The sequence below is a fragment of the Varanus komodoensis genome, unplaced genomic scaffold (genome assembly GCF_004798865.1).
Source record: "Varanus komodoensis strain SLA01 unplaced genomic scaffold, ASM479886v1 scaffold4, whole genome shotgun sequence".
NCBI classification, from domain to species: Eukaryota; Metazoa; Chordata; class Lepidosauria; order Squamata; family Varanidae; genus Varanus; species Varanus komodoensis.
This window is the reverse complement of record NW_025335941.1, coordinates 11,050,141-11,074,483: the sequence shown is the minus strand read 5'-3', so window position 1 is coordinate 11,074,483 and position 24,343 is coordinate 11,050,141. Positions and strand designations below refer to the sequence as shown.

At 41.1% G+C, this 24,343-nt stretch overlaps 1 protein-coding gene across 1 annotated transcript in view; it reads left to right on the top strand.

Annotated features, from left to right (window-relative positions):
- Nucleotides 1-384: 384 nt before the first annotated feature.
- The window catches only part of UMODL1 (uromodulin like 1), a 41,373-nt gene continuing 17,414 nt past the window's right edge, over nucleotides 385-24,343 (top strand). The window contains exons 1-16 of the mRNA XM_044441739.1: nucleotides 385-562; nucleotides 3,917-4,078; nucleotides 5,490-5,605; nucleotides 6,787-6,979; nucleotides 7,894-8,001; nucleotides 9,569-9,823; nucleotides 10,368-10,480; nucleotides 11,156-11,375; nucleotides 12,361-12,498; nucleotides 12,934-13,074; nucleotides 15,193-15,300; nucleotides 20,507-20,761; nucleotides 21,249-21,361; nucleotides 22,019-22,238; nucleotides 22,638-22,775; nucleotides 23,142-23,780. Coding sequence (XP_044297674.1) covers nucleotides 385-562; nucleotides 3,917-4,078; nucleotides 5,490-5,605; nucleotides 6,787-6,979; nucleotides 7,894-8,001; nucleotides 9,569-9,823; nucleotides 10,368-10,480; nucleotides 11,156-11,375; nucleotides 12,361-12,498; nucleotides 12,934-13,074; nucleotides 15,193-15,300; nucleotides 20,507-20,761; nucleotides 21,249-21,361; nucleotides 22,019-22,238; nucleotides 22,638-22,775; nucleotides 23,142-23,780 — 3,097 coding nt within the window. The remainder of the gene's footprint in view (nucleotides 563-3,916; nucleotides 4,079-5,489; nucleotides 5,606-6,786; nucleotides 6,980-7,893; nucleotides 8,002-9,568; nucleotides 9,824-10,367; nucleotides 10,481-11,155; nucleotides 11,376-12,360; nucleotides 12,499-12,933; nucleotides 13,075-15,192; nucleotides 15,301-20,506; nucleotides 20,762-21,248; nucleotides 21,362-22,018; nucleotides 22,239-22,637; nucleotides 22,776-23,141; nucleotides 23,781-24,343) is intronic.

Here is a 24,343-nt window from a genome sequence, read left to right as displayed (position 1 = left end):
TTGCCTGGTCTGTCAATCTGTACATATAGTTCATCAAGAAAAAGAAAAAGAACAAAGAGAATAAAAGAGGATATTTGCATTAGGACCATATTACGCCTGCCCTGAGAGACCTATAGTGCTTGCAAATTCCTTTTAGAGTGCAATTCAAGGCATTGGTTTCTATTTAAAGCCTTAAATAGTGTAGGATCAGTGTAGAAAATGGTGCCATCACATTTAATGGAATAGTCTTTGCCCATCTGCAGTTGTTCTCAAGTACGCTGGTGGGTGGATACTTTTGGGGATAAGTTTTGATCTGAAAGATGCCATTCTCTCTTTCTAGAGAAAGGTCTCTCCTTGCTGGGCTATCATTTATGCAATCAGAGTGTCATCAGGCATGTGAACAAAATGGTTGCCTATCAGAGATCATATGAGAAGCAGATCCCATGTGGCGGATGGATCCCATGGAGTGTTTGTACCAAAACCTATTATAAAGAAGAGTACCACCCTGTTATGGTCCCGGAGACTGTGAATATAACAGATTGCTGTAACGGATATGAACAAGTGGGTCTTTATTGTACCTTACGTAAGTATTCAAGAACTAATGGAAAGAGTATACTAAGGTTGTGATCTGTAGAACTTCAGTATTAGAATATTTGTACTTCTGGCTGGAGACTAGTTCACATACAAGTTGGGCATGTAGGCTTTTAAAGACATGTTTAACACTTTTGCTCCACCATCATCTTATGCATAACCTGCAAAGAGAATGTGCTCATATACACAAGTCGCCCTTTGTATCACTGTGCTTGGGCCAAGTTCTCACAGCAGTTTATGTATGTTATGGGGTGGGTATTGTAGTCCTGGTGCATGTACACCAAAAACCATGGTCTCTAGAATGCTGACTATACATGTACAATATTTTCTCCAGCTGCAAAAGAATTTTTGTGAAAAATACTAGGTGATTCATAATATAGCCAACTGTTTCAGCCCTGCCAAATTCATATTCTGAATGGGATAATCATTATATTCAGCAACATTAAATCCAGACATGGACAATATCTGGGTTAATGCCTGCATGAAATTGCACATTTCTCAAAATATGGGCATTTTGTGTGTACCTTTTCAAGCATTTTCTCCAATTTAATGTATATTTGTATACCCCTTTCCAGTGATGCATTTTGTGCATATTTGCCCTGCCTCCAATGTATGCATTTTTATTCACATTCTTAGATTTGCAGACTGAACCACAACCGTAAAAAATGTGTGACTGTTGATTTGTAGCTGCATTCCAGTTTGCATGTATGTTCAGAAAGTGCATGTTTGCTAAGTTCAGATTTAAATGTGACCCCACCTGGTTTTTCACCCACCTCTTGTTCAGGATGATTCTTAAGAACATCACTTCCATGCTTTGGTTTGCTCACTAGTCCCAGATCCTGAGTCACCAGCTTCTGTGAATGGTGATGTACTGTCTAGACAGAGTCTTGAATAAATTATGAAAAGAAGGGATTGCCAGCTAGTGGAATGAATTAACAATATTCCACATATGTCAGTATGTTCGTATTCCCCCTCATGTGAGTCAAAATAGCTTTCCTTGGGTCCTAAGTGATTTGAGCTGAGAAATTGGTGGGCTCTTCAATGTGGGTTTTCCCATGATACCATTTCTTCCATCTTTACCCAGTGGAAGCTCTTACTTCTGCATGGATGGCAGAACAAGAGCAAATTCACATTTTATGTGGCAGACGGGTTTGCTCTTTGGCCAATTCTACTGTGTGCCTTCCACCAACACACCATCATTGTCTGAAGAAAGAACATGTGCTTTATTGCTTTATTTAGATGTTAAGCCATTCATTTCCTTTGAGCTTTGCACAGTGCCTCATTTCAGGTCCTGCTGCTACTACCAATTCTACTCAACGACTCAGTGAAAATGTGAGAGAACAGAGTTGACACTCACTGAATCAGAACTGTGATTGGCAGTGCAAATCCATTTGACAGATGTGTTTCTTGGGATAACATTGCAGGTGGTCACTAGAAGATGAGCTCTGGTCAAGCAATACACTCAGCCTCATAAATGGTGCACCAGCCCTTAATGATCCTCTTTTGGCTTGGCTGATTCAGAAATATGAGACTTAATGAACATTCTTTACCTCTCTACATCTCTTAGCTACTTTGCTTATTTACAACAACACTCCCACTCTATAACTCTGAAAATTTTCAGAGCAGTTTACAGATTTAACAGTTATAAAATAAATCACAGTGCAGTAATAAATCTTTAAATATTTGAAAGCAAAAGCACTGCCACAGTGACTGATACAAACTCTTTGTCATTCCGTTCTCATTGAATTAGTTTATTCTGTCTTATGCAGAAAAACTGTGCACATTTTTGCCACCCATGTAGTCCCATCAGGGGGAATTCTATTAACTAAAGGAACCCATTGACTGCTTTCTATCTTTGAACAGATGACCTCATTCTGGAAGTTGCTTTTATACTAATTATAGCTTGATGGACTTTGACAGGGATATGTTGGAAGCCTGTCTCTATATTTTGGCTGATGTAAATATGATGACCCCTGACATTCCACATTAATGGTGACTATGGCTGTAAGCCAGCATTGTTACACACCCCAGTGGCTTGCACTGGTTTTTCAGATCATATCTGGATTTGTTAAAATGTTTACGTAATTCTTTGGAAAAGAAACAGCTACTTTGAATACAAAAGTCAGTTCAGCTCAATATCAGATTCCTTCTATAACAGGTCCATAAAAAAGATACTGCGGTAACAAATTTTTAAAAATATGAATATTGCAAATCAACATCTGTTCTTTTAGTAACCTGCATGGGCAACCTCAAGATCATTTTTATTCATTTATTTCATTCAAATATTTTTAAAAGTCCATTTATCTTGTATGAATCAAAGTTTATCTACATTACTATTTGAAAAATGTTTCTTTGTTGTTGCTAGTGTTTCTAGGTCCTTCTGATACTTCTTTATTTCTAGCTTACACACCACTTATCTTGATAGTTTATTAATCCATTGGAAAAATAGCTAAGCATTTGATCTATTAAAAACATACTCTTAGTTATTAGGAATTAATATTAATTATGCTAATACTGTCAATCCTTAAAAATAACAACAATGCCTGGCTTAGATATCATTTTACATGCTGGAACAATCACTCATGGAATGAAGGCAAATATTTCTATGCTTAATCATCTGTCTTCTTGAGTAAGCATAATGGGTGAGCCTGGCATTCATACCTTGCTGCTTAGAAAATCATAATGTCTTGTTCTCTGATCTATAATGTTAAGATATGACCAGCTTTCCTTTCCATCTGCTGTCTGGCTTTCCTCTTTCCATCTGTTTGGCTGGAAAGTGAAGACTGAGTTTTAGAAATGGAATAATTTTATTGTGTTGCCTGACTCCTGATCAAGCCAGACATTGAGAATTGTCTGAGATCTACATGCAGGACACTTGTCCTTTGTTATGCCTTCCAAGTAGCCATTTTGTGGTGGTGCTAAGGAGCATTTCTTATTTGGTGCCCACAGTTCATTGTGGTTGCCTCGCTCTTCTACCTATCACCTGTTTCTATTTTCTGAAAGAGTAGGAGATTGCTATTACAGAAGGATGTTGCTGCTATTGACTAAAATAGATTTAATGCAGACAAGGAATGGCGAGCATAACAAGTACCCAGTGATGAGTTCCATGCTCCCTAGAGAGCGTTAAGCTTGTGTTTCTTCAGCAGCAATTCCCTTCCCCATATTCCATAGAAAGACAGATCTGAACTTTAGGGAATATTCAAAGACATCTGAGAGTATGGTGTGTGTGGAAGACTAGTCAATAAAGAAGAGGAAGGAGTCTGAGAAATGTCACTGGGTGTATTTAAACCCTCAAGCATATTCTGGCCAGACGATGCAATTGTGCTGTTCATGTTTTGCTCTGTAGCCCTTAACAGATCCAGAGAGTTTGCCTCCAGACTTGGTGCCTGTCCAGCAAAGGAAGTGGAAGTATCAGATATTTCATGTGCATTGGATATAGATTGTCCAGAACATAAAAAATGCTGTGAGACAACCAAAGGAATGGGTTGTGCAGATCCTGTACCAGAAGGTATAGTACTGACCAGAGTCTGGGACAATTTGTACAATATGAGCATGGTTAATAAGACACAAACCATCATGAATGTGCTTGTTTTGTGCTGGATAGATTCATGTAATTACTTTTGCTGGGTGAAGCTTCTCAAGCCATTTGAATCCAGCAAGGGTGGTTTGTTTGAATGGCTAAAAATTTTCCAGGCCCAGTGCATGTCATGACAAGCCACAGTGGGGGCTTTGAACGGCAACCCATGGATGCCATGACCCACCATAGCTTAAATAACACAGTGGGCTATGGTATCATGCAAACCTGTTTTTGGTCTCAGTGTTCTAGCGGTCTGTGGTTGGATTTTTTTGTGGTGAGGGGTCCCTGGGGGACACAGGTGGAGTGTGAGAAAGAATTGGTGCAGAAGAACAGTTAGCTTAGTATTTTTTTTAAAGATATCAAACTGTATTCAATATTAATAAGATTAAATTTAACTTTATATGAGCCCAGTATTTGTTAATTACCAGTTGAAAGACCCAGTTTAACAATAACCTAGAAAGGCCTCAGTGGTTTAGGACCTAGACGTCTAATGGAATGTCTCCTTCCGTATACTTCTGCCTGGACCTTAAGAACATCAGCAGAGGTCCTTCTCCAAGAGCCCTCCTTGAAGGAGTGAGAAGGGCTGTTACTAGGAGAAGCACATTTTCAGCAGTAACACACCAATTGTGGAATACATTCCTCAGAGAGTTCGCCTGGTGCTGACTACTCAATCCATTGACAGGCCAAAACCAATTTATTTATCCAGTTTTTTGAATGTTAGTTTTAACATATCTATATTATCTGTGGTATTTTAAATAAAGTTCTGTTCAACTGCTTCTAATATTTTAATTCTTTTGTACAATGTCTTGAGATTAAAAAATATAAGATGGTATACAAACATTTTAAAATGAATGAATAAATAAAATTATCGCAATACAGTCATTAGCTAGAACCCTGGAAGACAGAAGCAGAATGTTTGGTTATGAAGCATCTGAATAGGCCTGAGATATGGTGCCTGGAAGCACTAATGTGGCTGTTGGCACCTCCCTTAGCATCCATCAGGCTCCCAGCCCTTCCTGTTTCATATTTAATTTCTTAAGTTTTTTTCTAAATTACCATTGTTTGATTGGGAAACTGGCATGCTGCAAAGCAGAAGCCTGCCCTCTAGCATTAGCTCTGCCTGGGTTCAGACGAATGGAATTGTGTTCTGGAGCTCACAGCCCACCAATGCACATGGGGAGGTTACTTTTCTTTTAGTCTCACCAAATGGCCTTCTGGGAAATGAGGCTCTTGTGACCACACATGCCAACCGTAACCACTGAGACAATTCGGCATCTTTTCATTAATTCCATCATCAGGCTACAGAGACATTCTTTTTATTTTTCTCTCTCTTCAATTCTAGAGCAAAGAGTGACAAAATATTGGTATAACGTGTCAGTCCTGGTGAAAATGGATTTTCATGAATTAAGCAGACTGGATCCAAGGCTTCTGAATCATTCACGACTTTTGCATTCTATGGTATGAATAAATACAATCACAAACTTCTGAGAACCGTATGCAATGCTGTGACGGAGCCTAAATAAGTTCTCTGACTACCACCTACTGGCCAAGGTCCTATTAGCTAGAAAATGCACCTTTGCCCGTTCTCTTTCATGAACTCATATATTCTCTGTGACCCTCAAAAAAGTGTACATGCACATGCTTCTTTTCAGCCAAATCCTCTTTCTTGTAAAAACGCATAAAAGGGATATACACATTTATATAAATTCTCTCTCTCTCTCTCTCTCTCTCTCTCTCTCTCTCTCTCTCTCTCTCTCACGCGCACACACACACACACACACACACACACACACACACACTGTTATGTTTCTACATATGACCCTACTTAAATAAATTTTACTTTGGGAAGCCATCTGTTCTCCTTTCCATGGGTAGTCCTCTCTTTGAAAGGCTGTCCGAGGATAGTTCTTTTTTGATGCGCTGCCCAGTCTAAGCCTGATTTAATGAAAATGCACTGTGAGAAAGGAGTGCAGGGGGACCCAGCAGCAGGTTACCTGGCAGCAACATAGGTTTCCTGGTCATCACTTTCCCCACTATGGTGAGATGTGTTGTGTTTCTATTTATAGAGATTCTTTTAAATCCTGTACCTTTCTATTTAAATACGCACATGCAAATTTGATGCAGACTGTGACCTCTTTTTCCCTTCATTTATTTGGTGATAAGTTTTTCCCCCTGGCAATTATGACTACCACAAACTTGATCAAGTGTGGGGTAATTCTATGGGTTTGACTTAGCTTCATTAAGAGCTGATTTTGGAGAATTTTCAGAGCAGTGTGCAAAATCCAGAATTATACTGTGGTATGTTATAATTCTGGCTGTGAAGATTCCAGAGTCTCAATAGGGCAGTTCAAACAAACTCCCTCATGGGCTTCACATATGTGGTTCCGGGACAGCTGATCCCCCCTCTAAGCTGCCAGTAGACCTGTTTGATAAGTGTGTGAATTGGGACTTAATGCATAGCAAGGTACATGCAAAGAATACCTCATATGAGGGGGAATTTGAGGCCAACCTCATAATTTTAAATTATTAAATTATTTTGAATCAGTACTTAAGCTCTTTCATTGTGTTTAACATCAAAAGAATACCTGTATAACTTCACTTGCATGCAATGAATAAACATAGACTTTCCCTTTTTGCAGATTACCGGAGCATTATGGTCTTTAAATGTCTCAGTGTACCATATCAAGACTACTCAGGCAAAAACCTATGCAGAGACAGTAGCTTCTCAGGTCATGATTGGGCTGGAGCAACTGGTTTCACTAGCAAACCTCACCTCTTTGTTGAAGGATATCGTGATGCGAGTATACGAAGTTATTGATATAGTTGTACAAGGTTGTTATTTCTAATGTAATTGCTGTTAGATTTTTAGAGGACTTAATTAGACATTTATTAATACAGATTCTAAGTTAGAACTTTAGGGATCTCTGTGGGATATATTAAAATTGGGATGGCCCAGAAGAAGAGGCATTTTCCAGCCCACCGAGAGTTGCTTCATGTAAAAAATAAACTTTCTGCACATAATGGAGCGAGTTCCATGTACATGCATGCATGTAATTACATACATGTAACATGTAATCACATGCATGCAATTGCATGTATGTAAATTGGTTGTGCATGGCCACACTCAACACTTTCTTCTTGAGTGCTTCTGGCTGCATGAAATAGTCTTGAGATATGTATCTATGCTTTATATTATGTCAAAACCAAGGGGCTTGTAAAGGTCCATGTAACCTATCAATCAAAAGTCTGAAGTGTAGGAGAAACAGCGAGCATGTTTTCAGTTGTATTCTGCCCTTCAGGCCTTTGAAGAGTTTCACATTAAAATCAACTTAAAGATAAATAAAAAGAAACAAGAACACAGGCATTTTGTAATTTAAAAGTGCAGTACAGTTTAAAAATGAACCTATAAATAAACATCCCATTGTCCATAAAGTTCTTGGGAGGATGTGAGGGAAAGCAACTTTCAAAAGAAGAGACAAAAGACCCAGAGGCAGGGCAATGTTACTGTAAAATCATTTCTATATTTCATGCATTAATTCTCACATGGAAGAGCAGAGAATGTCCTTTGAAGGGTAAAGCCAACAGTTCCTTTAAGGAACAAATGCAAAGGAGTAAGCACCATCACAGAAAAAGCCCTGCTCCGTGTACTCACTTTCAGAGAGCCAAGTTCTAGAAATACTTCGATCTGTGCTTTTACTTTAGGTCTGTCCTCCTTTCTTATGCCTTGTTTTCCTTTGTTGCAACAGAGTCTGATCCAGGCTTACTGCATGTTCTGCTTAAAAATAAAAATCGTTCTGTTTTGGTGGCAAATTCAACATCTGTATCACGAAAAGTTGGCAGATCGCTAGAGTGCTGTAAGTCACCTTTCCTTTTTAAAAACTGTGTTCACTTCTAAGTCTGCTTTGTCTGAGGGCAACTGACAACATGCACAGGACAGTGTGGAGCGCAGAGAGGAGACCACAAAGCAGAAAATAAGGCCAACATTTTATATTTGGAAAGAAACCTGATAGTTCTGCTGGATTTTATAAGAGCTGGGAAAAGATGAAAGAAGCAATGGAAAATGACAGGAGGGTTACGATTAGATAGGAAGGTTATTATTAAATTTATATAGGAAGGTTAAGATTAGGAAGGTTACGATTAAATGTCCATAAATATTCCATAACATGTCCTGAATAAGGCAGTGCAAATGGACATTGGAAACGGCTAGCCTGAATCTGGGGAATTGTGACCGTCGGAGGTCCATGTGCATTGGCGATTATTCTGAGTATGGTCCAGCCTCTCATGGGAAAGACTTGGTTTTTTGAGGTACACACACAGCATGTGACGCAGCAAGCATGAGGTTTGCAACTGGGAGTCCTGAGGGTCCCCAGGGTGAGGTAAATGCTGGAAGTTGGCCTGGGTGTACAGGTTGTTGTCTGAAGGCACCTCTGCTTTAGCATGTTGAACTGCTATTTAATCGATAGTGTATTTTAGAAATTTCTGCACTGGCCCTCAGAGAAAGGAAAGAACAAGAAATAATTTCTTGACTGGACTCAATACTGCATTCAGTTTATTAGTATACTTGGACATTTTAAGAGAACAGACCAGTATTCACAATAGTTCTGAAAGCCATGAAAACTTTGGTTCTTATAACAAAACCCCTTCAATAAAAGTTTTGTCTCCAATATAATTCACTGCTGCCCAGAGAATTGCAATAGCTTCTGTCATTGTTGATTTTACCTTTTATTTTAGCTATCCAATTTACTAAATTTACATTTGCAGGAATTAATAAACCCAATGCCCTTGGCTACTGAACTGCTGTCAAGGCATGGCATAGGGTTCCTACTGTTATGTGCACCACAATAATCTTTCCATAAATACATTCCTATGCATTTAGAGGAGAGGAAATACAGACACATCACTCGTGCCATCCTTTCATGGAATTCTGTAGTAAACATTTGTGTCTGCTTGATCTTAACCTAACTTTCTCAGGATATCTAAGATTGGGTATACTAAAAGTGCAACTGAGTGAATGAAGCAGTATGAACATTATGTATGGGCAATCTAACACTGTATAACATCAAAATGCAATTTTATACTTTCCCTGAGAATATATGCTTTATATATATTTTAAGAAAATTGCAGTCTTTTGTATACTTAAATGTATGTCAGGTGAGTGGACTATTACAGGATTTGCTTCTCTTAATGAACATATACATGGATGTAGGTGATGGATTGTATCCGATGTTAGTGTAATTTAAATCCCATTATTTTCAGTGGGTCTCCTCTAATTAGGACAGATATTTTATTTACTTGAAGTTTGTCTACACTGTCATTCATAAAAAATCTCATGATGGTTTAAAAATCTTGTTTTACAACCCATTGCATTAGACAATGCAATTAATTTAAAAACTGATAAATCTTTCATAATTGCTATTATAGATCCTCCTGCTATTAGAAACCTGAGGACCATCAATGTTACTAGCAGCAGTTTTGAAATGTCCTGGAGTGTGGACTCCATGCAAAATCATTCATTTCACATAGAAGTGTACAAAGGCAAGGAACTCATTCAAGCAACAGAAACCACAGACATGCAAGTAGATGTGTCCAGTCTGGAAGCAGGTGTAATGTACACAGTGAAAGTCAGCTATGAAGCCTGTGACAGAAACATCTCCTCATACAGAAATGTGAAGACAGGTACTGGTAATCTTAGAAATATTATTCTCTTCACTCCCACTGCCAGCTCACTCCCTGACAAAAGATGGGCATTCGGTGTGCCTCAGTCGTATTTCACCGTAACTCAAAACACACCTTCATTGATTTGAAATGCAGTCTTGAAGTGAAAACACAGATGCCACCTAAAGTTTTGAGCTGGTTCTTTTCTGTCCATCTTTGAAAATTCCAGCATTTAGGAGTATAGTCAGTGCACCATGTACGTAATCTGACTGTGCCAAATAGCCTGCTCTGTTTCTGGAGTAGGCCGTCAGGTCTCTTCTCTTCTCTTCTCTTCTCTTCTCTTCTCTTCTCTTCTCTTCTCTTCTCTTCTCTTCCCTTCTCTTCTCTTGTGTTATTCTCTTTGCTCAAGCCACAATTTGCATAACCACAATCTGGTTGTCTTGCCTCACTGTAATTAATGCTTCATTCAGAAAGATTCTTTGACATCTGAGTTTGGATATGCGAGTGTGAAAGTGTGTTCTCAGATGAAACCCATCCCTCACTCCCTTAATATTGCGTCTTCTAGATGCCTGGCTATTTGCACTAACTATAAGGATCTTGAACTATAACCTCACGGACCAGTTGCTCTACATGAACAGTACAGAATATCAAGCATTTTCCAGTATTTTGATGACTGAGGTAAACCTATAAAATTACCTAATGGTAATTTACCTAATGGAAAATTTAAAGTGAATGTACCTGTGTCACAGAGTAGTAGTGCAGTGTCTATTTTTCATGAGAATTTGTCCTATTTCATAGGATTGCCGTTAACAGTAATGTGTGTATGCTAAATATTATGGAGGAGAACCAAAGCTAACCTAAGCTAAGCTTCTTCCTTATTTTCTGGAACAAATTGTGCAACATCCCCAATCGTTTTTGCTTAAGCACCTAGTTCTCCATGTGTCCATGTGGGGAGGATGGAGTGTCTAGGAGCAGCTAGATTAACTCTCTGGTATTGTCAAGGGAAATGACAACTGTGGACCTCAGATCCATGACAAGTGGTGACACGGTAATTACAGGAAAGCAAACACTTCAGTTGGAAGATGATAGGCTACTCTAGGATATTTGTGGCTGATGTCTGTCCCACCCCAACTCAATTGCCTTGTCTTCTTCAGCTGTGCAGCAACTGACTGGCAGTTGTGTAATGTCTGGCCTGACTTTGCTCAGAGGGGCAGTTGCTCCATTGAAGCAATATGGCTTTTCTGTGCACTCTGATTAGACGATACGATAAGGAGGATGGTGCTGAAGGGAGCAGCACTCCATGTACATGGAGTCTGGCGCTGAAGCAGCAGTTGTCCTCTCACCTGTTTTCAGATTAGGCAGTCCTTGCCTGCAAGCATGGCAGCATTGCACAGGATGGGGAAGCTTGGAGTACAGGTGGTCTCCCTCAAAGCTGGCAGTGTCATCGTGAGGCTCAAAATCATCGTGGATGACCCCGAGTTTCCCAGAGACGTGTCTGCCTTCGATCCAATGATGTCAATGCTGTATAAAAGTGTTGCCCTAGTGGTGGACTCAAACAGCTCTGCGGTGGAAGGTAGGCGATCGAATGTAATGCCTGGCCTGCATATGCGGTCCAAGTACTGTACATTTCTGAAGAAGAGGGGCTGGATATGTGTATGTCCATATCTGAAACCAGCCTTTCCCACCCTGGTGGCCTCGAGATCTTTTGGGCTGCAATGGGCAGAGTTCCTGCATATTGGCTATGGGGGCTAGGCATAATGGGAATTAGAGTCCAAATGATCAGGAGGTGACTGTGCTAGGGAAGTCTATCTTAAAGTATGGTGAAAGAATGATTGTGCAGTATAAACCAGGTCCCACATTTTTCATTTGCACAATGAGGATTTATCTGAAGGAAAATCTGAGGAAGAAAAACAGCCCTGGGAGAACGTATTGGAGCACTTTGCTACAGTAATATCTAGGCACTGTGTTACAAAATCCAAACAAACTGAGCTATCTTCAGAGACTCATTGGCACTGAACCTCTGCAACAAATGCCTATTCTAATTTAATATTAATAGTTCTAGCAGCTGAGGAATCCTGTTTGTAAAGGCATGGAGACAGGGAAAGCAGGTGACATATCCAAAATTTGGCTGGTCCAGTCTGACCAGGGATATAGATTGGAGGTCAATCCTGTTCTCCATTGATTTTTGGAAAGGCTATACCTGAAACAATGGGGAGTGAGTGAGTGAGTTCTTTGTTTGTTTGTTTGTTTGTTTGATCATTGATTTATTCAGAGCCCATAGTGGGTAGGTGGTTTGATAGACCTCCTAATGATTTCTGGAAAGAGTGCGATGTCTTCTTCATGATTTCTATGGTGATCACATGTCCTTTTCCAGAACTGGACAAAAAGCAGGGAAACTTACCAGAGCAAACGTAACCTTACAGATGGTGAGACATCATTGTTTAGCCCTGATCATTCTATTGGATTTATGTGATTTTGCAAATGAAAGATTACTGCATGATTGAAGTGAATGCATTATTTCTAATAAGTGTTATCAAATTTTGCTTTTTGAATTACAGACTGGGACGAATGTGCCTCAGAGGCAGAGAATGATTGCTGTACGCTTGCAGAATGTACCAATATGATTGGCTCATACATGTGCCAATGCAAAGCAAGCATGGATACCAATCCATTACGACCTGGGAGGAACTGCGAGGGTAAGAATCAGACTTATACAGCGGTGGTGGGTTGATTTCTTCCATGAACTGAGAGTTTCTTCTTTCTTTCCCTCCATGGTTACACAGCTCCATTGTAACTGGAGTTTTCCCTCCATTGACTCCATTGCAGAGCTTCCCATGCACATCCAGCCCCGCTACAGACTTCCCTTCAGCACATGGGGGTTGGAGAGAGGAGCCAGATGCTCAGGGCCACCTGCAGTACTGCCCCTGCACCTTTTGGTTGCCCCTTCCTCCTTTGCACAGAATTGTGAGTGAAGGAGGCCAGTGTTTCAGGTGTCTTGTGAATGGATGGATGGATGGATGGATGGATGAATGCTTAAACTGCCATTTTGGGCATAGCGGTTTACCAAGGAAATATCTCTCGCATATTATTACATTTCTCTTTGTGTCACATGCAAAAATGCTGCACTGCAGGTGAAATTGTGGATCCTGTTACTGATCCGGTTCTAACCCCTGAAGCCAATGTCACGGAAGCACAACCTGTGACAGGTGCCCCCTCCCTGTCAATGGCAGGAATAAGTGCAGTGACTTCATCTGCTTCCAGGTCTACTCAGAGTACAACACTACCCTCAAGTGGCACACAAGAATGAAGCACTCCTTGTAGTCTGCTTTAAATAAGAAATAAAGACTATAAGAATGAGAATAATAAAATTCCTGGCAACAGGAAATTATACGAGTCGAGGGTATACTCTATCATATACGCTGAATTCATAATCATCATATTTCACTGTGTCAGACACTGAAGGACCTACTCCTTGTTGTGGCTTCTTACTTTATAAAGTAGATCTGGGGTTCAGGTGTAGATCTATCTTGTTGGTTATAAATTAAAAGAAAACTCAATCCAGTTTTACATTTTGATTCTTGGGCTTCGCCTTGTGCATTTTTTATCCGTGAAAAAGAACATGACAATGTCAAGCAGCTCTCTTCTAAACTTTAATTCAACAAAGTAATATTCTGTAGAATTTGCTGCTTTCTTCAGAAAAGAAATTTATATTAACCTAGACGATTCATAAGTGTATATGTAGGCATGACTATTCAGCTGGATACAAATTCTAATCAATCTACCAAAATGTAAAGTGTAAGGAAATATTGGTTAAATAAAATGTTCTTTATTTTTCTATTTGTACTATGCTCTTCTGGTTATAACAGACCCTTGAGGAGTCTCACATTAAAACCGATTTAAATCCAGTTCTAAACAAATAAACCACACACTTTATAAAATTGAAAAAAAGCAGTAAAATATTAAAAGAAAATAGAAACAAGCAGATTGGCTTATAGCCCCCAAGCCGCTGAGGGTGTGTGAGTGTGGGTGTTTGTGTGTACACCAAAGGAGAACGCTTAACAACAGAAGAGGCTAGTTTAAAGCCAGCACAGATGTTATTGAGGGCAATTAAACGTGATGATGATACTGAAGCTGCGGCTGCTGCATTTATATCCCATGCTTTCCCCTCTTGTAAGGAGCTCAAGGCATTGGATATCGCTCCTGTGTCTCCGCACAGCAGCAGCAACCCTCTGCTGCTGTTAGGGTTGGGGGGGCTCAGTGGAGAGAGAGGGACCGGCCCCGAGTCCCCCACCCAGTGAGCCACGTGGCTGAGTGGGGACTGCAACCCAGATCTCCCAGAGCCCCAGTCCAACACCTGAACCATGAGTGTCCCCAGGAGCAGCGTACTCAGATCAGCAAGCGAGTGCCTGAGGGGAGGCCTCATTGCTGGAGATGCAGGGGCTGCTACCTTGATTGGAAAAATTGATTGGGGAAAAACCCCCATTGGATGCCTTCCTTTCAGCTCCCTGTACTGTCTGCCACCCTGAGTCTGACTCAATACCAAGTGCTCTAAGCGGCCACGCAAAGCACCTGCAAGAGTCCCTCTGCCTCACACATAACCTGTGGGGTTTGCGTGTGTTGCACGTCCTGTGGAGGAAGGCTGCTGGGTTGTGTAAGAGGAGTTCTGCTAGTGCAGGCGGACTGCACAAGGAAGAGGTCCTATGGCAGAAGACAGCCAGATTCCACAAGGATGGTAGCAAGCCTAGGCCCACATATGGGCTATTGTAGTGCCATGCTAATCAAAATAATAAATAAAATAATAGGCATGGGGAGCTGTAAATTATTTCCCTCCTTTAAAAATATCTCCGCCTGTTCACTCCTTCAGACCTTTGCATAGATAACTGAGCTAAACAAACAAAGGAAACTTAAAGGACCAGTCCCCCCACACCTTCCCTTTCCTGTTGTGATTTGAATTTGTGTGTGACACAATCCCCCATGTTCGAATATGCTGTATTCATTATCATCTGTCTCAGCGGCAGTAAATGCATTTTCCATAAATACTGCAACTGTGCTTGCTCATAAGTGGAAGGGGTTCCAGTGAAAATCTTCCCCAGGGATTCTATTGAGTACTTGAGCTAACAGAAGGATGGATAGTGGGAGGATTCTCCCAAGACAAATCAAATATGTTTGTTAATATTCATCCTTGAGAGTAAAATAATTGCCAAACATTAACTTAAAAGGGGGGTAAATAGAGCAAATTACTGTATAGTAGAGAATTATAGTAGGTAATTGCCTCAATATTCTACACCTAGTTAAAGGGATCAATTTTAAGAGGACAGTATTATGAATACTTAGTAGGTTTGTCTTCTGTTTTCATGCCTCCCCCCACCCTCTTCCCTTTGTTGCAACAGAGTCTGATCCAGGTTCACGGAATGTTCTGCTTAAAAATGGAAATTCTTCTGTGTTGGTGACGAATTCAACATCTGTATCACGAAAAGTTGGCAGATCGCTAGAGTGCGGTAAGTCACCTTTCCTTTTTAAAAACTGTGTTCACTTCTAAGTCTGCTTTGTCTGAGGGCAACTGATAGCATGCACAGGACAGTGTGGAGTGCAGAGAGGAGACCACGAAGCAGAAAATAAGGCCAACATTTTATATTTGGAAAGAAACATGATAGTTCTCCTGAGGACAGCTAAGGGATGATATGGATGCTGGCATTTGGTAGCAGTGAGATGTTTCCCTGCCATTCATTGCAGGATCCTTTCCCACAAGCTGGGAAGATTTCCCCTCAAAGGATACCTCAGTACTTGATGACTGGAAGCTGAATGTGTGAATGTCTCCTTTGAAAATACGTGTTTTTTGCAGCCAGGACTTGAGGTTAGATCAGTTTCCATGAATGAGTCAGAAGAGTGTGGGTGTTGCAGCCTGTGCTGCTGGGTAAGAGCCGGAATGGAAAAATGGCTAATTTCAACTGAAAGGTCTTCCAAATTAAGGGGTCCAGTGCTAACTATCAGCACTGTGCAGATATTCTGTCTTTGCTTTCTCCTTGATGGATTTTATAGGTTCTGGGAAAAGAAGAAGGAAGCAATGGGAAAAGACAGGAGGGTTACAATTGGATAATGTATAATGTCCATAAATATTCCATAACATGTCCTGAATAAGGCAGTGCAAATGGACATTAAAAGCCTCTCTTGGAAGCGGCTAGCCTGAATCTGGGGAATTGTGACCGTCGGAGGTCCATGTGGCATTGGCGATTATTCTGAGTACGGTCCAGCCTCTCATGGGAAAGACTTGGTTTTTTGCGGTACGCACACAGCATGTGACGCAGCAAGCGTGAGGTTTGCAACTGGGAGTCCTGAGGGTCCCCAGGGTGAGGTAAATGCTGGAAGTTGGCCTGGTGTACAGGTTGTTGCCTGAAGGCACCTCTGCTTTAGCATGTTGAACTGCTATTTAATCGATAGTGTATTTTAGAAATTTCCGCACTGCCCTTCAGCAGAACTTTCCCAGGCAGTTTTCATAAAAGCAAAGAACAAGAAATAACATCTTGACTGAACTCAATACTGCATTCAGTTTGCTAATACACTTGGACATTTTAAGACAACAGACCACTGCTGCACAACGGTCAGCAATCTTCAGCTGTGAAAACTTCATTTCTTACAACAAAATCCCTTTGAGAAATGTTAGGTCTCTAGAAATACAATACAAATTTTGGTTTCTTTTATGCATTGTTTTCTACTGCCATGACATTTGTAATGGTTTGTAATTACTTTTTATTGAAGATGTAGCTATTTGCTTTAGCTAATTGTATCAAGCTATTTAGATTTGTGAGAATGAATAAACAGAATGCTATTGATTCAATATCGATTCAGAGCGAGGCATTCCGCAGGAGTCCCACAGTTCTGTGTCACAACCTATTTTTAGATAACTATGTCTTTAATTTGCTTGTGAATGAGCTTCCAATTACAGACCTCAGAGTTATGGGGCCAATCATTAAATGATTTTTCTTATGGTATAATTCTTTAAATATTGATAGTTCTTAAACTTTCTTAAAGATGCAGAAATATTAATCTCACATCAATCAGCATTTGCCCAAGGTATTTTCCCGCCAGAGTCCAGAATTCCACGTGTCTTCCTCTACCATTCAGAAGCACCTTCTGCCATCATCTCTCACCCTCTCGTGATGATGCTTAAGGTGGCTTCATTTGCCCTACAGCAGGCCCGGGCCAGCAGTTTGGACTGATCTGAGAAATGGGATGGGTGAGCAGCTTGAGGGCTGCACTTTCCCCTCTATTTTCATGATGTGGGAATGTTACCATTCATTTTCTTTAATTTTTAAAAATGCATGTGGGAATTATTTCTGAGAAGGTGAGAGATAATGCTATATCCTTCCTAGAGCTCATGATAGCCCCGATCAGCTGTCCAAAAACGGGTTAACTGGGACAGGTGAGAAGGAGTGCTCCAGTCCTGCCCCTCCTCCTCTGCGCTTCTCCTTCTGCAGCAGGCTACACGTGGAGGCTGCCTCTCTTAAGAAGTGACCCTCCTCTGTCCTTGATGGCTCTTTACGTCGGCTCAAATGTGGATTTTTCAGATCTGTTCTGCTTTCCGCGGAGAAACACCACAGATCCAGGATGCTTCTTTAGCCACTTACCTCCGTAATATCAGTTACCACCTGATAAGCACAAAGATGCATAGACTGGACTGGGTCCCTGTGTTTCCAGAAACAGTAATGTTTTGCTTCACGCACTCTTCTTCTTCCCCGACCAAAGAAAAAGTTCATAACTACTTTATAAGGTCTGTTTTGTTTGGAGGAAAGAGACCCGGAACGTTCCAGTAGTTTGTAGTATTTATTTAGAAAACATACAGGTTATTGTGAGGAAATGCTATGTTTATAACTGTGTGTTTATATCTTATACTGTCTAAATATTTTGTGTGGCATTGGTATGGTTTTAATGTATCTGATTTCATTTGCTAAGACTACAGTCCAAGACATACTCGTGTAGAAGCCACTTGCATCAGATGCAATGGTGGTACTTTCGAGTAGGGAATATGCAAAGCATTGCACGGCTGGGACTGCAAACACACCTCTTCAACAATATGACGAACGGATAATCAAATATTATCTTCAGAATCCATGGGATTTTTTTGGAAAGGCAAACCAGAGAACAGATTTTGCAAATCATGTGCTCATTTATTTAACTTCCCTGCCCGAGTATGTTTCCTTCTTAACCTTCTCTTTTCCAGCTGCTGTCAGCTCCTGCCCCCTTTCGCATGTCGCTTCCTTCCATTGCAAGCTGTCACATCTGGGTTACAGAGCAGTGAGTGGGATTGCTAAACATATACAAATGTCACAGCAAAGCAGCAACATGGGTGGGGTGGTGGTAAAATGAACAAATATCATGGCACAGCAGTAACAGAAAATTGCACAAATGTCGAGGCAGAGCAGTTAGCCAAGGTGCATGTTGAACAGATCTAAAGACAGTTCCTGTGCAGTTCTGCAGGATTGGAAAGAAAAATAATGCAATGCTCTAAAGGCAAACAAAAATGGTTGTTCACAGTTTTTAGGGGGACAAAGTGGAGGGCACTGAAAAGGGATGGGAGAGGATGGCAGCAGCATGAGCAAGACTGTGAGGAACGGCGGGAGACTTTTGCCACTCTTGCCACGTGGCTCCGTTGCTCTTCCCAGCAACCCATGACAAAGTTGTCCTGCCAGGTTTGGATGACACTACAAGCCACCATAGGCACCAACAACTCTAAAGCATGCCATGAGTTCTCAGGGTGGCTAGATGATGAAAAACAAGCTACCCTGGAGATACTGCACCGGGTTCATATCACACTCACCATGGTTGTTCCCCTATGGTGGACCTTAATGTCATGGCAACCAGATCTCTGAGTCCTGACTGAATCTGGCTATTTGAATCCAAAACGTCTAGTTGTTCCTGTGAGCTTTCAGCCTAATAACCTATTTAGTTTCAGCAAATTCACATTACAAGAACTTTATTTACTAGCTTTTGACTAACAATATTCCTACTTCACAATGAAGCCTTTTTCTTGATGCAGTTGCACCATCCCAGAGACTGGAGGCAGGAGGTGGGCTGAAGACAATGTCCATTCTTGGTTGTGAGGGATTGGTTGGTGTGGTGTTTAGGGGAACTGGAGAGTTCATTAGCTGGGTTTGCTCTGGGTATCACAATAATAATGGGGATAATTCTCTTGTTAGGTTTGGTAACTGAATATTTTAAATTCAAGTATGTTTAGGCATTTCCTTCCTATAACTGTATCATATGCTGTCTCCTTGTGAAGATCAGTTCCTTAATAACGGTCTTAGCTGTATTCTTCTTGTCATTTGAAATGGTTTTAATCCCTTGGCTAGGCCTTAGTTACCAGGATATTGAGATATCTAAAACAGTGGCAAAAATAGTGGCAAAAATGCTGGTAGAAATGTAGGATTGAGGGTTTTTTCCTTACCTGAAATGGATGTGTGGCGAGGAATTTCATAGACCCAAGTCTCAAAGTGTCCAAAAAGAGAATAGTAGCAGAAAACCTATGTGGTTTTGCCACATTTTGACTGTGCTGGGATACCATGTTGAAAGGGTGGTGCTGCCCCAGTGGGATAGGCTGACATCAAAGAAGCCGGAACATATGCAAGTGCCACTCCTCTGAAAACTGTTATCGTCGCAAAGCAAATGCGCCCAACATGAAGTCCTTCTTTCTGCTTTATTTTTGTGCCTCTAACAATCGGAAGGGTCAGCTGTTACCCTGACCATTCAACCCTTGAGGCCAAAAGTAAAATTCCTCCATGTCTCCTATATTCCAGAAAGCAATCCTGGGCCATAGGAGACATAGGACACATTTTATTTTGATATACTATTTTGCTAGCTTCAGTGTGAAGGCAGATCCACACAAGTAAACAAAGAAATTGATATTATGGCTTACATTTGGTATTGCAGTAATAATGGGGAAGCTTAGGATCCCTAGAGTCATTGGACATTCTTAGAATACTTAATTAATGAGCATGGCAATGACTAGGATGCATTATATATAGTTAATCAGGCATCCAATATCAAAAGGCAATTTTATACCAATCCTTCCTGAATTTCTATGCCTTTTCTTTTAAAACAGAGACTAGCAGTCTTTTGCACTCCAGAATACAACAGGACTTAATTCTCTACATCAGTTTATGTTGTACTTGATAGATTGTATTCCATATGAGCCTAACCTAAGTCCAGTTCATTTCAATGGGACTACTATAGTTAAGACTAACATTGGATATGACTCAATGGATTAGATGGTGAACAGGATGTATGAAAAAACAATTTCAATTCATTTTTTATCAGGATGTATCCACTTTGCACCTGCCAGACAAAACACACTCCCAGATGTCTGGCCAAACTCTGAACTACTTTCTGAACTAGTAATGTGATTTACAGATTTTAAAAAATGAAAATGAAAAAATGCATACTGCTGGAAAATGTGCACAAATACACCTTAGTAAATAGGAAAATAAGGCAAGTTCAAAGATGTGCACAGCTGATGCATACATATGGAAAATACATATAAACATATGCACGATTTTTATGCAAGAAGAAAAAAACAGAACTCTCAATCTGATACTTCTAAGTTGGGTTAGAAAGACCTTGGAGATGGAATTCTGAGAATTTTGGAGAACTCAAGGCTTGCTGATTTTGCACATCCTAATGATAATAATTGTCTCCTGATTGCTATTACAGATCCTCCTGTTATTAGAAACCTGAGGACCATCAATGTTACTAGCAGCAGTTTTGAAATGTCCTGGAGTGTGGACTCCATGCAAAATCATTCATTTCACATAGAAGTGTACAAAGGCAAGGAACTCATTCAAGCAACAGAAACCACAGACATGCAAGTAGATGTGTCCAGTCTGGAAGCAGGTGTAATGTACACAGTGAAAGTCAGCTATGAAGCCTGTGACAGAAACATCTCCTCATACAGAAATGTGAAGACAGGTACTGGTAATCTTAGAAATATTATTCTCTTCACTCCCACTGCCAGCTCCCCCTGACAAAAGATGGGCATTCGGTGTGCCTCAGTCGTATTTCACCGTAACTCAAAACACACCTTCATTGATTTGAAGTGCAGTCTTGAAGTGAAAACACAGATGCCACCTAAAGTTTTGAGCTGGTTCTTATCTGTCCATCTCTGAAAATTCCAGCATTTAGGAGTATAGTCAGTGCACCATGTACGTAATCTGACTGTGCCAAATAGCCTGCTCTGTTTCTGGAGTAGGCCTTCAGATGTCTTCTCTTCTCTTGCCTTGTCTTATTCTCTTTGCTCAAGCCACAATTTGCATAACCACAATCTGGTTGTCTTGCCTCACTGTAATTAATGCTTCATTCAGAAAGATTCTTTGACATCTGAGTTTGGATATGCGAGTGTGAAAGTGTGTTCTCAGATGAAACCCATCCCTCACTCCCTTAATATTGCATCTTCTAGATGCCTGGCTCTTTGCACTAACTATAAGGATCTTGAACTATAACCTCACGGACCAGTTGCTCTACACCAACAGTACAGAATATCAAGCATTTTCCAGTATTTTGATGACTGAGGTAAAGCTATAAAATTACCTAATGGAAAATTTAAAGTTAATGTACCTGTGTCACAGAGTAGTCGTGCAGTGTCTATTTTTCATGAGAATTTGTCCTACTTCATAGGAGTGTCATTAACAGTAATGTGTGTATGCTAAATGTAGGTATGGAATGATTCACTATCAGAAAGGATGGTGCTAAGTAATTAAAAGACCTGTGGCATAGCCATAGGACCAAAATTGCCCCAATTTTCATATAGTAAGTTACACAAGCAAATTCAGGCAAGTTAAGTATCATCTCTCTCTCTCTCTCTCTCTCTCTCTCTCTCTCTCTCTCTCTCTCTTTCTGGAACAAATTGTGCAACATCCGCAATTGTGCTTGCTTAAGATTGAACCACCAGTTGGAAGACGATAGGCTACTTTAGGATATTTGTGGCTGATGTCTGTCCCACCCCAACTCAATTGCCTTGTCTTCTTCAGCTGTGCAGCAACTGACTGGCAGTTGTGTAATGTCTGGCCTGACTTTGCTCAGAGGGGCAGTTGCTCCATTGAAGCAATATGGCTTTTCTGTGCACTCTGATTAGACGATACGATAAGGAGGATGGTGCTGAAGGGAGCAGCACTCCATGTACATGGAGTCTGGCGCTGAAGCAGCAGTTGTCCTCTCACCTGTTTTCAGATTAGGCAGTCCTTGCCTGCAAGCATGGCAGCATTGCACAGGATGGGGAAGCTTGGAGTACAGGTGGTCTCCCTCAAAGCTGGCAGTGTCATCGTGAGGCTCAAAATCATCGTGGATGACCCCGAGTTTCCCAGAGACGTGTCTGCCTTCGATCCAATGATGTCAATGCTGTATAAAAGTGTTGCCCTAGTGGTGGACTCAAACAGCTCTGCGGTGGAAGGTAGGCGATCGAATGTAATGCCTGGCCTGCATATGCGGTCCAAGTACTGTACATTTCTGAAGAAGAGGGGCTGGATATGTGTATGTCCATATCTGAAACCAGCCTTTCCCACCCTGGTGGCCTCGAGATCTTTTGGGCTGCAATGGGCAGAGTTCCTGCATATTGGCTATGGGGGCTAGGCATAATCTACAAGACTAGATCTACAATCTAGTCTTGTAGATCATGCAACATTTCCATGATTAGGGGTGCCTTCCTGAGTGCTGACCTACTGAGTCTGTTTGTGAAGCTTCTGCACAAATCTTTTGGATTTATGTGACCTTGTGAATGAAAGATTACTGCCTCATTTCTCATTATATTTCAGTTAATTCAAAATTACATTTTGTTTTTTTTTAATTACAGACTGGGACGAATGTGCCTCAGAGGCAGAGAATGATTGCTGTACGCTTGCACAATGTACAAATACAATTGGCTCATACATATGCCGATGCAAAACAACCACGGATGCCAATCCATTACGACCTGGGAGGAACTGCGAGGGTAAGAATCAGACTTATACAGCGGTGGTGGGTTGATTTCTTCCATGAACTGAAAGAGTTTCTTCTTTCTTTCCCTCCATGCATTACAAAGCTCCTGATTCCATGGTGGAGCTTCCCCATACACATCCAGACCCCCTGCATGTGGGGGTTGGAGGGAGGAGCCAGCTGCTCAGGGACACCTTGCATGTTTTGGTTGCCCCTGGCTCCTTTGTACAGAATTGTGAGTGAAAGAGGCCAGTGTTTCAGGTGGCTTGTGGATGAATGAATGCTTGAACCACCATTTTGGGCATAGCGGTTTACCAAGGAAATATCTCTTGCATGCTATTACATTTCTCTTTGTGTCACATGCAAAAATGCTGCACTGCAGGTGAAATTGTGGATCCTGTTACTGATATGGTTCCAACCCCTGAAGCCAATGTCACGGAAGCGCAACCTGTGACAGGTGCCCCCTCCCTGTCAATGGCAGGGATAAGCGCAGTGACTTCATCCGCTTCCAGGTCTACTCAGAGTACAACACTACCCTCAAGTGACACACAACAGCTGAGCCCTATTCAGACAAACAAAACACTGTCAGCTTCTCAGAAAACAACTGCTTCCGGTCATGTCTGGAATAATAACACACTGAGGATTGCTGAAACAACAGCTCTGGTGACGGAAGCATGGGACAATGTAAATATATCAAGTGGAGACATACCTGACAGGAGATCAAGAGCACACATAGAGCACAACTCATCATTGCCCAAAGTTTCAAACATCACAGATTATCCTTTTCTGAGAAATGGGTCAGTAGAAGAAACAAGCACACCTGCCCTCTTAATTGACAGAAGTTCTCAGTTAGACCCATCCTTGAACGTAACACAATACTCCAAGCGTCATATGCTGAACCAGACTCTGGATGAAGAGGTGAAGAAGGATAATAGATCTTCAGCTGAGGAAAAATCCTCCACTCTGTTACCTGGCTTTTTTGACGAGCAGAATAATATTTCCTTTGCTGAAGATTGTGGTGGTGAGTCTACCTTTACCTTAAAAGTAGAAGTAATAGGCTGCTATGAAGAAGGCAACACTGAGAGTGGCCACAAAGCAGACTTGACCTCAGTGTGAACAAAGTGCATAATAAAACACATCTTTTGGTATTTAAGCACACACCTTTCTCTTTATTTCACCCACTCAGTTTCCCTGTTAGTAAAATGGATGACTAATGAGTAAACAGAGGTGTTGGGTGCCAAAACAGGCTCCCGTAGATCTTACCAGTGGGAGGGACCACAAAGGTATACAGAAAAGACTTGCGTTGTTGTTTTTACAAGTCCCCTTATAAGCTGTAGTTTGTATAAAGGCAAGCAGAAAGCCTAGCTAGATGTGCTTCCAAGTGATACTCTTGTCTCTTCACACTGTATTGCTTTCAACGGAATGTGCATTTGCATCGACATCCATGGGTAGTGCACTGAAAACGCTGCAGAGTGGAGAGACAGCTTCTGCACTTGTGCATGTGTTTGGGAGCCATGCTGTGGTTTGGGCCACACTTCCGTTTGGCCCCGTCAAGTGATATTTCCATGTGGAAGGCTGCTTCCA